Source organism: Typopeltis vanoorti, chromosome 5 (assembly GCF_054136105.1).
Source record: "Typopeltis vanoorti isolate ZY-2024b chromosome 5, IOZ_Tvanoo_1.0, whole genome shotgun sequence".
In the NCBI taxonomy this organism is placed as follows: domain Eukaryota; kingdom Metazoa; phylum Arthropoda; class Arachnida; order Uropygi; family Thelyphonidae; genus Typopeltis; species Typopeltis vanoorti.
This window is the reverse complement of record NC_143553.1, coordinates 45,962,744-45,980,772: the sequence shown is the minus strand read 5'-3', so window position 1 is coordinate 45,980,772 and position 18,029 is coordinate 45,962,744. Positions and strand designations below refer to the sequence as shown.

Genomic DNA, 18,029 nt, shown 5'->3' with positions numbered 1-18,029 from the left:
TTTACAACACTTTACCTTACTGAATGAATCTCACTGATACATACACATACAGTACATACATACATACCAGATGACAAAAGAAACAACACATGCATTAAATGTGAAATGTTTTTCATGAAATATACACAGCAGAATCATTTTAAACAATATAAATGTAATATAATTTGTACAACACCACACAGTGGCTATATAAAGAAAGCAAAACCAGTTTTGCACATATTACAGAATTCTAAAAAAAGAATCTTATTTACATAAACATAAAGGCACAAAAACTTACTACTGTCGATTCGTCGGAAATTTATGCAATACCTTGAAAAACAAAATAAAATAAGTGATCAACATTTTTACAGTCTGCATAGTCAATAGTCTGATTATGTAGAGTTCATTACCATCTGTCCTTTCTTCGTTCCTAATTACCATGCCAAGTATTTATTATTATTTTTTTAAGAAAATATGTTCTCTTAGTTGTTTAGGTAGGCAGTCTATTGTCCATTTTGATAAACAATTAGATTTGCATTAGAAAAAGATGGGGTGCTTTATTCTCAGGGATATCCAGGAAAGTCAAAAAGAAGCAATAGCAAATACCAAAGAATTCCCTGGGAATTTGAAGGGAATAAAAGGAGAGGGCTAAGCAACTTTTGTTGATAAAACTATGTTAGAAAACGCTTCTATTTTTTTGAAGATTAGGATCTGCATTTATTTAATTCCAAAACTCTATGTTTTTTTTTTTTTCTATTAATGAAATAACTCATCTAAAGGTTTTCAACGTAAATGCTGGAATTATCCATAAAGATCTTTCAAGTAAGTTATTTTGTTGCAAAACTATATATATATTTCTAAATATATTATGAAAAGTGTAAATTTTTTGCCTCTTTACTTACCAAAAAATAAACAGAATATCTGGAATGGCTTTATTATAATTCATATTTTTATATCTCAAAATATATCTTTTTCAAAAGGTGATTCTTCTTACAAAAACTATGAGCGTTTCTAAATTAGGAGTCGGTTAAGTGACTGCTGAAAGGACGCCTGGTGGTATTAGTGGTAAGGCGTTTTGATTTCACACATTTCATGGACAATATTATAGACTTTACATATAAAAATCTTTTCAGTGCTTAAAATCTCACTACTGTTAAAACTGTATTAAAACTCTTTTGAACAATTCTGTCAAAATACTATCCGCTGTTAATCTTATTCATATATATATATAATTTGCTTAATCTCATAGTTAAAATGCGCAAGTTGTATTTATAATAACATTTTGGATGGCATTTGCATGAAAAAATATTTTGAAAAATATTTTTCTTTCTTGTATTTTAAGTTAGATTCATAGAAGTCCTTTAAAAAAGAAAAACATCTTAAGAGATATTATTCTCTTTTTATTTAAATTCTATTATATATATAATTTGATAAAACAATAAAAGATTTCATAAGATTATTAGACAGCTTCTATACAGCTCAGAAATATAGAAACTATTCCATAATTTAAGTCTGTTTTAGTCAAACTAAAGAAATTTCTTCTTAAGTTATTGCATCAACAAAACTTTCGTATATTTTTAAGCTACTATCATCAAAAGATAATATGAGCCGTACGGGAAGGAATGGGTGTGTGTAGAGGATTCCAACAAGTGTCAAAAATGGCAATCTTTTATAACTGCAAATCTCATTATGAAATATGTCAAATAAGTTGACATATTTGATAATGAGATACGTGAATAATGTTTGTAACTGGATTAGTTGAAAATAAGAATTGAGAAACGAATCCTATAAGTGAATTTCAAAGATTATGAAAGAATATGAGAACCACTGTGATATGAACACAGCGAAACGGAAGTTGATCACAAGAATTTAACAAGCCAAATATATTTATGTAATATAGTACTATTTAACAGTATATATAGTAGATAGTATCTAAAGTGTCTTTTTATTTATTTACTAATATAAAAAATTTCTCATCCAAAAATCGTTACTTGTAAGTGGAAAACATTCTCAATCCTATTATGTATTATTAGTTTAAATTTTTTAATGAGATTTCTTAATGTTCTATAATTTTCCTTGATTAATTTCAAAAATACTTCATTTGCATACTGTTGAGATCGAAAGTTTTGTTGCTGTTTTTTTTAATTAATCTAACTAGTTTATTCCTAAATATGTTTTCCATGATGGTTATAATTTTTATTGCAGTATCAGTAATAGTGGTAGTGATGACCACCATTCTTGATTCCAATTCGTCAAATTTCCTATGAAAGCTATTTTAAAGGATAAACAAAAATACTATTTATCAAAACAAAAGCGATTGGACGTGAAATGTAATGATTATGAAATTTAGTTGGTTATGATTATGCCAAAGCAAAGGGTATACCAAGTCTGTAAATTGCACGTGTTCCAACCGGTTTGTCTATTTAGCAAGGGTCAAACATATTACTAAAAGTGACAAGGAACACTGTGATATAAACACAGCGGCAGTAACTGCTGATCATCACAAATTCATGTTGTTTCTTTAGTAGTTATAGTAATTATAAGTTTCACTGTATTTGTTAGACATGCTTAGCCAAGTAGAAAGTCTTTTCGTTTTCTGATCACCAGTCTATGGAATTCAAATCCTACTGTAGCACGAATGTTTTTTGAATATATTTAGGTGGCAGATGAGTTTCATTACCAAGCATGAAACTGGTTTCCCGGTCATGTAATGGTTCGAAACTGTTCTATGTTGTGTAGTTTCTCAACTGTCTAACCCTTAGCTCACACACAGCACTAAATATGTTATAGGTTTACAACCTTTCGTAGATGGGATTCACATGTTTAAAACATACTACAGAACAAGCACATTGATCAAATGTGTTATTGAAATACTAATTTCAATGTTTTGTTTATTTATTCTATAAATGCAGAGGGTGAACTCACTTTTTAAAGGTTTATAATAGAATTAAAATTAACGTAAAGTTTATTTTACGATTTTTTTTGTTTGATAGTTAAAACCTTCAAAAGATTTTCAAACGTTATTTCGTTTAAGCCTAACATCAACATATAAAGCCATTTACATACAGAAACCATACTGGAAATAAGCAATAAAAATATTAAACCTGAGATTACTATCTTAAGACATTTTTAATTGAAACCTTGAAAGCATATGTGCCAATTAAAAAATCAATGCATTACTTAGTGACCACAAAGCTGCAGAACTAGTATTATGATTCTTTCAAATATGTGGAATAACAAATCAGCATTTGAATTAAGATAAATACTAGGATCAGTCATTACAGTTTAAAATGTAAGATAATCACCCCCCATAAAAAATTCAGCTTAATCCTCGATATATACGAGGTAATTATCCTTTATTGTGTGTTGTACAGTATTTGCATGCAACCTAAAAATTCCTGAAATGAAGGCGACTTTTCCTGATTGCCAGGAATTTGAACCATGATCGTAAAAAAAATAAAATAATAAAAAGTCCTACTAAAAACACAAATTTGGTGGCCGAGAAAAAGGGAGAAAATATAAATTTATTTCGCTTCCATGCCTTTCATGATATTACGTAGTCTTTGACAAACTAGTGTACATAGTCTTTCATTTGTCATACCAAGGGAGCGTCATACACAAAAATATAAACAAGTAGTTGTATAAATCCCTTTTTAAATACAGAATACGTTTTACATAGTGCGCGTCATTGCATTCTGATTTCATAATTTAGTTAGTATTGTGCACAAATGAACAAAACTTGTAGAACATGCATCACCAGAACCGTAAATATTGAATTCTGAACCATTCTTCGGAGATGTTTTGGTCGACTTAATAATGTGGGTTAATAAAATTCATTCCACCGTAAGAAAAAATAAATAAAAAATCTTTGATAGTGAATGAATCGCTGGATAGAATCAGTTTATCCTGGGATAATTTGAATCTTCATCTTTCTTAGCAAGACAGATGAACACTTATATGCTATCACATCCTGGATAACTGTTAAATACTGTACGACTTCCCAATATTCCTGCCTACAGAATAGTTGACACTTTAGATGCAGCTAATTAGATTCCCCTTAAAAATTCTTAAGATGATTTATTCTATTTTATTATCTTCTTTCCGAATTTATCAGATTATCTGTTCTTTACGGTTCAGTATTTTATTATTTCTTTATATTATGAATTAATTAATATAGAGTTCAGATCGTGTAGCGGGTTTTAAAATATGTTTCTTATTTACTGCGATGAGTATTACAAAAGATTAAATTAAATATATTTTTATTTAATTTATGGATATTGAAGTACACGTGTAATTGACTTGTAACTATTTACAAGTCAATTACACGTGTACTTCAATACCCCCCCCCCCCTCCTCCTCCTCCTCATGACCATTTGAATTTGGATATTTTTCCTACATAGCTGGACTTATTTGATTGTATAAACACGACGTGAAGGATAATTGCAGAAAATTTATATTCGCTCTTTTTTATGGATGTTATATTTTTCTTTCTTGGGATTTACATTTCTTTCGTTTTGTAAAACCTCAAGGAGGAAAAGGAACAAAACAAAATTGCATACTTGTTTTCTTTATCGAATGTTCTTCCAGACAACACTGCTTGAAAGTTTAGGATTCAGAGCTAAATAAGAAAATATTATCGAAAATCTTCGGTCGAAGTAGCCGTGAAAATGGGGCACGCGAATTTCAGTTGTCAGCGCTACCGCTGAATCATGGGTGAATTTTAATACAGTGGTTTAACTTGGGAGCATTTAACTCCCTCTGCATCACACACACGCACGGGAGGGGGGGGGGGGGAAGATTGTATAAAATTGAACAAAAGGACTCGACTAAAAGCTTGTAGGAGCATGATCTTTAAATTTAGGAACAACTTCTTTGTTTTTTTACATAGATTTTCAAATTAGTCTCCGAGACATATCTCTTAATTGCTTAAAAAACAAACCGACAACGAAACAACAAATGAGTTAAAGGAAATTATATGGAATCTGATACTTTTTGAACATAGCACTGATAAAAGGCTGTTAGAACGAAATAAAGTTTTCTGTTCTAAATCGAATTGAATGAAGAACAAAATCTAAATGAAATTGTAATTTACACCTTTTCTCATTTTATGAAACTAACTGGAGAAAAAACTTCCGTTTTTACTTCTAATTAAGTAAAGGCAGATAAAAATAACTAAATTCCCACTGAATTTAATATTAAAATATTAACATAATACGGCATTAACTGCATTCCATAAGATTTATAACAATTACCGATTTTGTAATTTCTGCACCATTTTTGCAATGCACGTTCTTCCCAAGCAGTTATGTATAAAAAGCAATAGAGCATCCAGTGGCAATTTAATTTTTATGAAAGATTTCTGTATAATCAGGATGCAAACAGAGTACCTCATTCTTAATAATCATCTTCCAAGAAATCATTTAGTTTCTTATTTTTTTAATAGAATTTATTTATATTAAAAAGACAGTTCTGTTGTTCCACTGAACATGTATTCATTTAAAGTATACGTTTTCTTACCGACCGAAGTACTCTGCTCAAATAAATGAAGAACCCTTGATTATTTTCAGTTACTAAAATAAATCTCGCATGTCTCGATTTGTACTGCTAATTAATTGTGCTAATACACAGTAGCAGTTGCCTGTACTCGAGTAGGTGAAAATTATTTCAGGTTTCTTTTTTGTTCTTGGGTGGTTGGAATAACTTACAATCATTTTTTGGTTAAGTGAGCTAAAGTCCTCGGATTTAACCAATATAGTCTGTGTTTTAAATATATTAAAAATCACTTTAAACGCTTTCTGAAAAAAAAAAAAGCTGCCGTAAACCCAGTAAATAATGCACGAGTAATATATAAGCAGAAAGAATAAGATCGACCAGTCCGGTATTGCTCATAAGAATTTTCAATACTCCAATGATCACAGTCAAGTTCTCACATTATGGCATTGTGAAACATTAGGCATTCTTTATTTTGGCGCAAAGACCAAGTTTCTAGATCTGACCATGATTAAGTTAACCTTTTATAGAGTAACAAGAAGCTAATAACTTTGGTATTCAATTAATATCGAATTAAAAAACTAATTTTAAACAGTCTTATCTTCCTAAGACAAACTTACGGGAATAGTTACCAAGGGGATTTGCTTAATTTTCTAAAAATAAGTTGAGCTCATAAATCCCTGATCATGTCATTCTCCCTTTGGCTCTTTAAAAAGGTATTTTTCCGATATATGGAAACAGCAAAAGTGAAGAAATCGTTAAAAAAAATCCGTTAACGATTAGTTAAAAATCACTTCCTCTAGATTCTGACGAGATTTTGTCATTTCGAGCGTATGTTTTACGGAATTCAAATGATACAAAGAATGAGATACTTTCGTCGAAGAGGATTCACATAATTGCAGTACACATGATACTGATACAGTAACTAACCTGAGATACATTAAGCAAACCGAACTTTTAAACCTCAGACTTTTAGTTGAATACCTCAGGAGTTTGCACTTGATGGCAATGCTCGCTACTTGCAGGATATGAGTTACAATATATGAGTTATATGCAATACATCAAGGGGGAGTAAGGAGGATTATATGGCGAGAAGGATCAGCATGCACGATTTCCTGACTCATTCTTCTGAAATATCGTTCCGAGGTTCTCTTCTAGGTTTCACACTACCGTGTCATGTTAAAAATTAGTTTTCATATCACGGATAATCATTGACATTCACTGCAGCATTTGCCTGTATTCTGTTAATTAATGGTCCGAATTCACTTGCCACCCTGAGTCCACGGACATAAACACACAGAGCTATCCTCTAGAGATAAAATGTATTACGTTAGAGCAGCGACATCTATACAGCATTGCACAGCGATCTGAAGTGTTAGTTCACGCCTGCTACTCCATATTCAGCCACTTCTGAAGACATTCTTGCTTCGTTTCTAATTAGCATTTTCCCTTACGTTTAATTCCTTTTGGAACTTTATAATAATAACTTGGTGACCTCTGCAACGATCTTCCTGAATAGGAGGACAGCAAGGCGAAGAATTCGTTGTTGAAGTCTGCTGCAGCTGCCTATGTAAAGTTCCTGTAAGCGCCACCAATATAAAGTACACACACATCCGCACTTTTGTTCTGTTTCTTTTGTTGCTTTCTTGTTTCTCAGAAGTAAGTGGGATGATGAGAATGGAAATACACAAAAATTCAAAAGTTGATTTTGTTAGCTCGCTAGAATTCATAGATAGGTCCGTGCGGATAACAAAAATCTTCGCGAAAAATTTTATAAACTTAAAAAAAAAAAAAGAAGTAAAAATCGGATTGGAGATGAATTCTAAAATATATCATTTTTAATAAAAAAAAAGGAATAAAATAATGAATAATTCTGGCACTGTGGTGAAGCCATTATTGCTGTGCTTCAGAAGTTCGGAAAATATTTCTTTTGTTTAAACGAAAGGCACCTTAACAGAATCTTTTAAGATCTAATGAGGTCATTCTGTTCATCTGAAAATGTTAATTCCAAATAAAAAAAAAGGAAAAAAAAAACAAATCAATCATTAAATGAAACTAAACTTATTAATGTGTACATTAATACAACCGTGCAAACAAAGAAGCAAAAAAAGAAAAATACTAATAAACAAAAAAAGTCAATAACAAAAGGAATGAGTTTTCAATTAGCGTGTCTTGTTCTACCTTCTCGTGTATGTGACATTAACATCACCTTTTATAAGTCCGTTAATGGCTGAAGAGCATTTCTTGTATGTGTGTGTGTGTGTACGATAATGAGGCTACTTGCATACTACTGGTTCACAAGCACAGGACGTTGCATAGCACAGCAGCGCCCTCATTGAAGGACACACTTGCTCTCAATAGTAGCCTTCAGTTCGTTCACTTGGGTCTCTATTGTGTTCTTCCATCCTGTTGAAATGCAAAGAAAACAAAAAAATACTTTAAACATATGATTAGTACATGATATATTTTACTTTTAGATTTTATGTTACTTCCAATATTAGCATTTTTAAGAGAGAAGTTTTTCTGTAAATATAAAAATCAAAATGATTACAACAATATGAAAAAAAAAACAACTTACATTATAGTGTGGAAACTGTACATTGTAATAGCCAGAAGTTTCTATTATAATGTACAGTTTTTTGTAAGAGTAGAGGACAGCATAGCTTAAGTTTCTGAAGCAAAAATCAGTAACATAATATCGGCAGATGATAATATATTAAATAGCGGATAATGAAGAACATTTGCAAATTAGTAAGTAAATTAAGAAAACTATCAAAAAATGAAACACAGAAATAAATGAAAATAAAACAAAAAATACTATCAAAATTAACAGAATAAAATATTATAGATGTTAGTTGTTCCTTAAAAACATACTGGTCAGTTTCGTGCAATTAAATCCTCATAAAACATGCAAATCAACCAGAGAGCATACGTAACTAACAGATTAAAAAAGAAACCTGATGTCTATGTAGTAAATCCACTGCAATAATACTGACAGTGTATTGCGCAGCATAGAATTCTTCCCCAAGATGAGTTCAAGGACTACATGGAGGTGTCATGTAATAATAATAAACCGTAATTTAGTCTGGCAACAACAAGGTCTGATCAAACATTTTTGATCAGGTATTAGAAACCTGGCAGTATTTTTTAATTTTTTTTTTTTAAGGCTACTGCTTACAGGTTTCTTGGGTTAAACTTTAAGGGCGAGGAGATGAAAAGAAAAAAATATTTTCTGGTTGATATTTTCGATTCAAAGCTAATCAAATACGATTTTAATTCTCAAAATTACAAGATGAATATTCAGAATAAGAAGTAATTATTGTATTTGATTTGCTACATTACCGAGTGATAGCGTCTACACTTTACAACTAAGTTTCTAATTCCACTGTGGCATAGATGGACAGTCGTAAGTCTTTTAGGTGATGGTTTTCATTTTCATGGCCTAATTGTAAGGCACCACCACCACCAGGGCCGACGCTACCATTTAGGCAAACTACGCAATCGCCTAGAGCGCAAGCCATGAAGGGGCGCAAAACTTCAAGGTATGCTCTATTTATACTTTACTAAAATATCAAAATTAAATAGTGATATATGATTTAGGTATCGATGATTTTTCCTTATCCCTCACACATCACACTATTTTACTCTTGGTTCTTTTTTGTTCCTTACCTAAATGATTTGAACTTACCGCTATTTAACGTTAACATTTTAAAATATTAAATTTCGGTATTTTATAACTTTTTTTTTTTTTTTTGTAAATGAATTATAACAGAGAATTTTCAAATTAATTAAAAAAATAAATAAAAAAGCCTTATTAATTTAATCTGAAAGACAATTTATTTTGTTTAATGTCAATTAGAAACATTTTAGTTTATGAAATAAGGGGCGCACTTGTAAACTTTGCCTAGGGCGCAAAATAACCTGGCACCGGCAGTGCGCACCACTCGTCACTTTGCTTGCTTGGAGCCTAAAAAGTATGTTGTTTGGTTTTTAGAGCAATTTTCTGATTATGCTTAACAGTCCTGACATATTCTCTTCGACTGGAAAGACGCGAGAAATCTTATAAAAACTTTGTCAGCTGAAGTTGAGTTAGCTGTCTCATACGTCCTTCAAGAAACTATGGTTTTTCGATATAAAGCTAATAATAATAACTTAATTATGTATGATTGCTGATAATAAAGCTACTCTTTAATCGAGTGCACTCGCGATCGTAATTTCTGCGACTAACGTCCATAACAATGTTGTTCTCCATTGAAGAACAACGGAATTTTAAAGACTGAAGGAAACTTATCTTTAATCTCTCAAACAGGCACATCAGCTAGAAGATTACATGCATTTAACAGACATAAAATATGAACCTCTATTTATAAACTTAGATGTTATGGGCGCAATTCATACCATCTGAACCGTCTAACTACCCACATAAATGTACTATAAGTATCCAATCCTTCCTAGTGAGACAGCCATTAAAAATATGTGGGAACAATTTCTAGAAAAGGTAAAAGCAAAAAGAGAAATAATAATATGGAAAGTGCCATTTCCATCGCAAATGAATGCCCAAAATCTAATTGATGAAGTGCATTCTTATTCTGATATGAATAATAACAGATTTCAAGAGATGAAATCAGGAATCAACTAATCATAAATGAAACAATGAAGGGGGAAAAAAAAACTCATGAGACAGCCAACATGATTACTCATAAGTAATCTAAAATTAGCTTTTTTGTAAATAAAAGTATTTCATACGTTTCTTAGTAGTATTTTGTTACATTTAACTGTAACAAAATACTACTATTGTTACAAAAAAAAAAAAAATTATGAACAGCGCTAATTTTATAAATTAAAATAGACAAAATCGCCTATCTTTTTAATTATTAACAACAGTAACTGCCATCGGAAGTGATTGGACAACAGTGTATTCTCTATAAACACTTAGTGACGACTATAGGGAGGAATCTGGCGCAAATATCGAGCAAAACATTCTCAAAGGGGACACGCAACTCGACTATGTTGCATGTGGTAATCTGTCTTGGTAGTATCATGCTTAGTCGATTCGCGTCTCTGAACACGCACGCGCGCGCACACACACACACACGACGAGCAATGTATCAGAGAACATGTCAGAGACAGAATACTTGAAACTTGAGACCACAGTACTATCAACACGTGCTATCCTCAACTAATCAACGTGATGTCCTAATACATACACCACTTTTTTTGGAATGTATTGGAAGTCTTCCACTACTGTTACAGAAGGCAGAAAAAGTTTTGAATCTTCCGACCATGCTAGATCATGTGTATTTGAACATAAATCAGTCTAAATGTTTCCAAACTATGATTTACCTACTATGCAAAAGAAACACACACACTTGTGCAGAAGGATAGAGACATGCACACAAGCGTCCTGAAGAGCTAGAAGCTTATGTCTGCCTCTGCGTATTTTAATGTACAGAGAACAACTCCAAAGAAATCGCTGAAATTATTAGATTAAATGGAAAAATTTGGAGAAAACAGCAAGGCTGATAATATTGACAAGAACCTTCTGGATTTCTATTCAAGAAATAGACTAGCTTCGAGATTAGCTTTCATTGGCTTTCATCTTCTTTTCAAATTCACATGGAAAGAAGATTCAAGAAATAAGAAAAGTCTCAGCATTTAGTTTCGAGCAAGATAAAATTGAATATCATACTGAAAACTAAAAAAGTTGTTAAAAGAATTAGAGTCAAGCAGCTTGCAGATGTGAACTACATACTCAAATATTACGAGAGTGGTCTGAAAAGTTCTCGGCCTAACATTGAAAAAACGAATTTATAATTTCAAAATTATTTTTATTTTTCAACATAATTTCCCTTAAGACTAATACATTTATTCCATCAATTCTCCAGCGCCATTATCCCATCCCTGTAGTGGTTATCAGTAAGATCTGCAAATTACCCCTCTACAGCTGCAATCACCTCTTGATTCGAAGAAAAACGCTGACCAGCAAGGAAGAGTTTTGGGAAGAGATAGAAGTCAGAGGGAGCCAAATCTGGGGAATAGAGTGGATGTTTCAACAATTCATAGTGCAGATCCCTTAATTTTCCCATTGCCAAAACACCTCTGTGGGCAGGTGCATTGTCCTGATGAAAGATGATTTTTTTCTTCTGCAAATCGGGTCTTTTCTCACGGATTTTTTCATCTAGTCTGGTTAAAAGATCGGAATAATATTCCCCGGTTATTGTTTTACCCTTTTCAAAATAATTAATAAACAAAATGCCTTTAGCATTCCAAAACTCCGATGCCATGAACTTTCATGCCGACTTTGTCTTCTTTGATGCTGAACAACCGGCTTCTGTCCACTGTGTTGGCTGCTGTGTGATGGTGAATCCAAGTCTCATCCATAGTAATAAATCGACGCACAAAATCAGTTTTATTCTTGTTAAAACGCTCCAAGCATTGTTCAGAGATTTTCATGCGAGTGTGTTTGATCTGCGGGGCACCCAATATATCCTACACATTATTTTGTAATGCCTATGGTCTCACAGTTTCACGCACTTTGACTCGCCGGTCATCCAGTACCATATCGTGCACTTGATCAATGATTTCTGGTGGTGTTACACGTTTTGGACGTTCTTCACGTGGATCATCTTCAAGGCTGGTACGGCCACGTTTAAACTCGGCCGCCCATTTCTTAATTGTCGAAAACGAAGGAGAAGAGGGCCCATAAACTTTTATGAACTTCGAATGAATTTATTTTGGCGTTAAACCTTCTAAAAGAAGGTTTAACGTCAAAGAAACATCTCGTAAAAGAATTTTATAACCGCACGATACTCAATTTTATCCATTTCAAGGAATACAGACAAAACGTTTGCTTCAGACAGCAAAACAAACAAACTACTTGATAGAATGACTTTCATTTTCATATGGATACTCATGACAGATGTACCAACTTAGGAAAAAAGAGTCTTGCTAATAGTGTTGCCATCTATGGTCGAGGCCGGAACTTTTCAGACCACTCTCGTATTCAAGAAAAAATACGAGAGTTTGTAAATAAGAACGAAACACCTTGGAGAATCAGTGGCAGACTCTTGAAAAAAGCATTGGCTGATTCAAGTCAGTCTCTCTCTCTCTCTCTCTCTCTCTCTCTCTCTCACACACACACACACACAGAGAGAGAGAGATGCAGTGAATTTGTTTTGAAAAAAAAAAAAAAATCGGACTCCTTGTGTACCCCATAGAAAAATGTAAGAATGCGAAGCAATATATAAAAAATAGCTAAACGAAAGTTATAAGATTTTGGTAAGAAAAAAGAAAATAAATATCAGAAAGATAGCAAAATGTTCAGGAGGCTAGAAAAAAAGCTAAGCAACGAAGAAAATAGTACTGTACACAAAATTGGAGAAGATAAAGGTGATATGAAAACTGAAGATAAAGATACTCTAGATGTCTGGAGTGATTACTTTGAAAGAATGCTAAATGAAACAAGAAGCGATTGAAGAGGAGTAGAAAATATTCAAGGGGGAGAGGTAGAAAAGTCATTAAAACCTAACCTGAAAAATGTGGAAAACTGGCTGGAGGTAGATGACAGTTGACCAGAAACATGAGTATTTCTGGTCGATTGTCAGTACTTCAGCCAGTTATAAAAGCCTTACAGTGGCTACACTGCAAAAATCTTAAGATCTGGTCAGAGGGTCGAATTTCCAGATGGTTGGAGTTGAGCTCTCATAGTACCCATATATAAAAAGGGAAATAAAACCGAATGCAAAAATTACAGAGGAAGTTTCTTATAAGTGTTCCAGATAAGGTTTATGCAAGCATATTTAAGAAAAGGCTATTGTGGAATGGAAACTTGAAGAATAAATTGGGTTTGACCAAAAAGTGGTTGTCAGGATCAGATTTTCATTTAAAGTCGAAAAACCATGGGAACATAACAAGGATCTATATTTAAGTTTTGTAGATCTGCAAAAGGCATTTGACAAGGTTCCAAGAGGAAAACTGTTCAAAACTACAATTATATGGTGTAAATGGGACATTGTACCAAGCAAGAGGTATCGGCAGATAGTGTGATATGAAATCAGATATAACTCAATGAAGCAAACTATCCCAACTATTACTCATCATCTATATTAATCACATTATGAAAGAAAGCGGCTTTAGGCTTGGTATCAAAATTGGAGATGCTCAGCTCTTTATGTAGATGATGTTAAACTTCTTTTATTAAATAAAAGAAGTCTGCAAGATTTCAGCTCCGAAGTAAACTGAACATCTTATTGCTTATTTTCATATTAAATTTATGACAGCAGTTGTTCAGTTTACTTTGGGGCTGAAATCCTGCAGACTTCTTTTATTTAGGAGAATAACATCATCTACATAAAGAGCTGAGCTGAATATCTCCAATTCTGATACCAAGCCTAAAGCCGATTATGAAAATAGGCAAGGGCATTGAAAACTTCACTTGTATTCTGTATGGGAAAAACCAGATTAATAGAACAAGTAAAATGTCAGTTATTTAGGCATAATTTTTGGTGAAGATGACAAATGAAATATGGAAATAGACAACAGAATTATCAAAACTGGTATGGTCTGGAGTCAACTGAATAAACTTATATGGAATAAGAGAGTCAAACTGAATGCTATATGGGACACTGGTTCGAACACTTTCAAACCAATTAGGGAAGTGAGAACTAGGTTAAAAATGAAACGTTTGATCAAAGAATGAAAACCACAGATATGAGAGTTTTGAAAACACTTAGGACAGCGTAATAATATTAAAACTGGGTGATAGAAGAAGGAACTTGATATTATTAGCATTCGGGAATGTGTTAGCAGAGCTAATGTTTGGTGGTATGATCGCTTAAAATGAATGGGAAAGGAAAGGTTAGCGAAACAAGTATTTTTTCCCCTCTTAATGGTAAGAAAAATACCAGAGGAAAACTAAGATCGACGTGGATTGATGGAGCAAGATCTGCCTTAGAACACTGAAATATAAGATTGGAATCCTGAACAAACAAAATACTAATTTGGAATTATCGAGAAGTTAGTAACGATATAGACTTTTCATGTATTAGTATCATATAGTCCCACCCACACACCCATGACGAAAGCAAACAGCACGTCAAGCGATGCATAAAAATTCAGTAAACGACGAGAAATTTAAGTTCAGCTAGAATGGCTGTGATGTGAATTGTTATAAATAATATTATTATTGTGAATTGTCTTTAAAATACCATATTTTCTCGCTGAACGAATAAAAGTTTATGAGCAAGACAGAGGAGATTATATTTAAAATTATTTCAGCATTTTTAAACTCCAATTAGAAATTACGAATTCATAATAAGAGAAACTCACAGGTTCTCGTTACGCGTGATTTCATTTATAAAACAGTTTGATTTGTACACATCAGAAATTTTAGTTTTTCCTTCGCAATGTCACGTTTGAATACTTGGAGATGCTGCTGTACTTTATGTGATAGTTTAAACACAGCTGAAACGAAGGAATTAACGATGCTATGTAGTTGAACAATTATTTAAAAGTATTATCTAAAAGATTTTCGTCAATTTTCGACTTCTATTTATTGTTGAATTCTGAGATAAAGAACTGAACTAGCCTTTCGTATGTCACGCTATCTGAACAGCTCCCTCGCATTACAACTTACGTGTGAAATCGTCCTGCTCTTCTGCTTCTGCCTCGGCTGCTATTTCAGCTGGAGTTTTTTTCCGTCTGTTTAGACTGCTTTCCGCTATAGTCTGAGTGATGTCAGGTTCTTCCTCCTTTTTTTTAATACCATACTGAATAACAGGAAAAAAAAAAAAAGGGATTTTACAATCCATTAACATATTTAATATTCACAAGAATATATTTCAGCAAATTCTTCTTGTAATAACTTAGCGTGTAATTTTAGATTAAAATGAGCGAATTCTTTTTATTTTAAATAAATATATCATTAGCCAAAGAATTTCTTAAATTTTCCTGTTTGACACTACTAGTTCGACCGTGTTGCCAATTCGACTTTGCCACTACATTTAATGGCTAGTATCGGCGTGAGGCTAAACTAGCGATTTTGACAAACATAGCAACAGATTTAATGACTTATAAATGGAAAGGAAACAGCTGTGTAAGTATTGCGTATATTTCGATTTCGCTCTTCAAGGAGTATTTTTTTTTTTATTTTCTAATTCATTAGAAAAGTAACAAAATTAATTACGGTAGCTAAATTAAACTTCTTTTCTCTCTGGCTTCTTTTAATGAATTACCACGTGTGTAGAACAATCAATGTCCTTAGTTCCTGATTGTTCTGAAGTGGTCTGAGAGCGTGAAAAGCAAGTCGCTGAGAACATCTTGTTGAAAGATGTCAGCGTTTTACAGAATGGTTATCGAATTACCCTCTGAAACAGTTTTGCTGGAAATTTGGAAAAAGGAGTTGGTCTGTGCATTCCCTCACCCACCTGGAAATATTAGAGTGTTAGTAGATTAGCTGCGCATATCAAAATATATTCTAGGGAATCTCATTATGAGACTTACAACTTGATTTCCGGTGTAAATTTGGCCAATTAATCTATGAATGTACACTGGCACGAATGTATAATAATTAGATATAATTATTTCTGTTGAATATGGTCGAGTTCATGAATGCAAGTCTAAAAATCCTCGAAGACAGCGTTTGCTAAAATGTGGTCGGTAACCCGATATCGGTCCTTGGGGAAAAAAAAAAAAAAAAAGAGAGAGAGAGAGAAATAAAACTACTTCTCAGAAAAATAAATAAATAAAATCAAACTATAGTATGTAACATTCTGTCATTTTGTAGCATCATTTTTTAGGTTCTTATTTGGTTCTGCTCTAAGACATAACCGGTTAAATAAGTGGAATTCATTGTTGCAAAATAAGTAAAATGCATACAGATGGATTTACATATATTTAACGAAAATTCCCAATATTGTCTTACTCTGGTTTCTGTAGGAGAGATCAAGATCCACCACTGATGGATTCAAGATTTCCTTCATCTATTCGACAGATATTATGAAGTGCATCTAGTCAATAATTGCATTGTTCCATTTTAAGTCTGACCTGATGATGGTGAATTGTAGTTGTAATTTTGAGCATTTTTCCACAATGAATTACACTTACAGCTGTTAGTAAGTAATTACTAACAGTTCTCTACAGCAGAAATGTTTGTGTTTTTTTTTTTTTTTTTTTAAATTCTTGAAATTTAGATTCTTTTTGAATTCGTTCAACCTTTGCCAGCAAATGTTTTTGTATCCGATGTCATCTTTAGCTGAAATGAACTATTTTGGGTCGAGAAAACGCTTTAAGGGATGTAGTAGTACTTTTATGCATAACATCGATTTTCATTTGGAAAAACTGTTTCAACAACAATCAACATAACAAATGTATTGGATGGCACTGCAAAAAATAAATAAATAAATAAAATAAAATAAATAAATAATAAAATAAAATATAAATAAATAAAAACCATTCTACCCTACTTATTTGACTCAATAATGCGTTTTTCAGGTTTAATTTAGGTGCCACTTATAACTTAGAGCATTGGATTACCGTACTCTAAACGGTAACATTAAAGCAATCTTTTTTCTTATTTTATTGAGTAAGAGGGACACAGAATAAGAAGATAAAATGCCAAATATATTTGGAACTACTTAAGTGCAGACCTGATTAGCCGCTCTCCAAGCAATAGGCAGGGGACTTGAATCACACCGAGGCAAGTGGATTTCAGGCAGTTTTGCAGAGAAATTTCTTCAGGCACACTAAAGAATAATGTAGAAATAATCTATTTTCGTTGTGAAAATCATAAAAGCAAAAATTTGTGTTTTTTGCAATAAATTGAAGAAGACGAGGGATGTAATGACCTCTGGTTCTCTGATGTTTTCCTAAAGAATCACTGTTATGAGGCGTCCACGTATTCTCCATGGAGAGTACATGACATATATATTTTACTTAATTTAAATAAATTATAATACAGGAATAAACTCACAATCAGGGGCGACTCGTGCATAGGCACTGCAGCACCCTTAATTTTTCTCGATATATAAATGTATTTATTAACTGGGGGGGATACGGCGCCCCCCCGTGTTCCAGACTGGTAGGCCAGTTCTCCTTGAATTCTGGACTCGAATTTTGAAGTCCAGAATTCAAGGAGAATTTGAACTCAGGGGCTAGCTACACTCAGGGTAGTCCCTGAGTGTCGAGTCTTCCTTAGGCGTATCCAAGGCATCTTCAATTACACGAAAAAAGCTAATCGAACAATAACTGACAATTCCAAAAGACGCCACCTAAGTGGCTAATGTAAGATAACTAAAACGGTCATTAAATTTCCCAACTAACTGAAGTACACACACACAATTAAACAGAATAAAGTTAGGAAAGACGAGATGATTTAAAAAGTACTATTTCCCACAAAGGGGGTTCGACGTAAACCATCGGATCTGTTTAAGTTAGGAGAGTGAAGTGAAGTTTCATTTGTTTCTTTATAAAGTCATTCCATGAGAACCGACTTTTGTGAAGGACTCTTGTCTTGTTCCAATGAACTCTATGTCTAATGTTGATAGCATAATCCACAAGTCCAG

The 18,029-nt window shown here is 32.8% G+C and overlaps 1 protein-coding gene across 3 annotated transcripts in view; it reads right to left on the bottom strand.

The window, feature by feature from the left end:
• Positions 1 to 4,338: 4,338 nt before the first annotated feature.
• LOC150106353 (complexin-like) overlaps positions 4,339 to 18,029 on the bottom strand; it is a 258,334-nt gene continuing 244,643 nt past the window's right edge. For all 3 annotated transcript variants that reach the window (XM_090393092.1, XM_090393093.1, XM_090393094.1), the window contains 2 exons: positions 15,104 to 15,236; positions 4,339 to 7,875 (listed from right to left, as the gene is read on the bottom strand). In XM_090393092.1, coding sequence (XP_090249218.1) covers positions 7,802 to 7,875; positions 15,104 to 15,236 — 207 coding nt within the window. In that variant the 3' untranslated portion in view covers positions 4,339 to 7,801. The remainder of the gene's footprint in view (positions 7,876 to 15,103; positions 15,237 to 18,029) is intronic.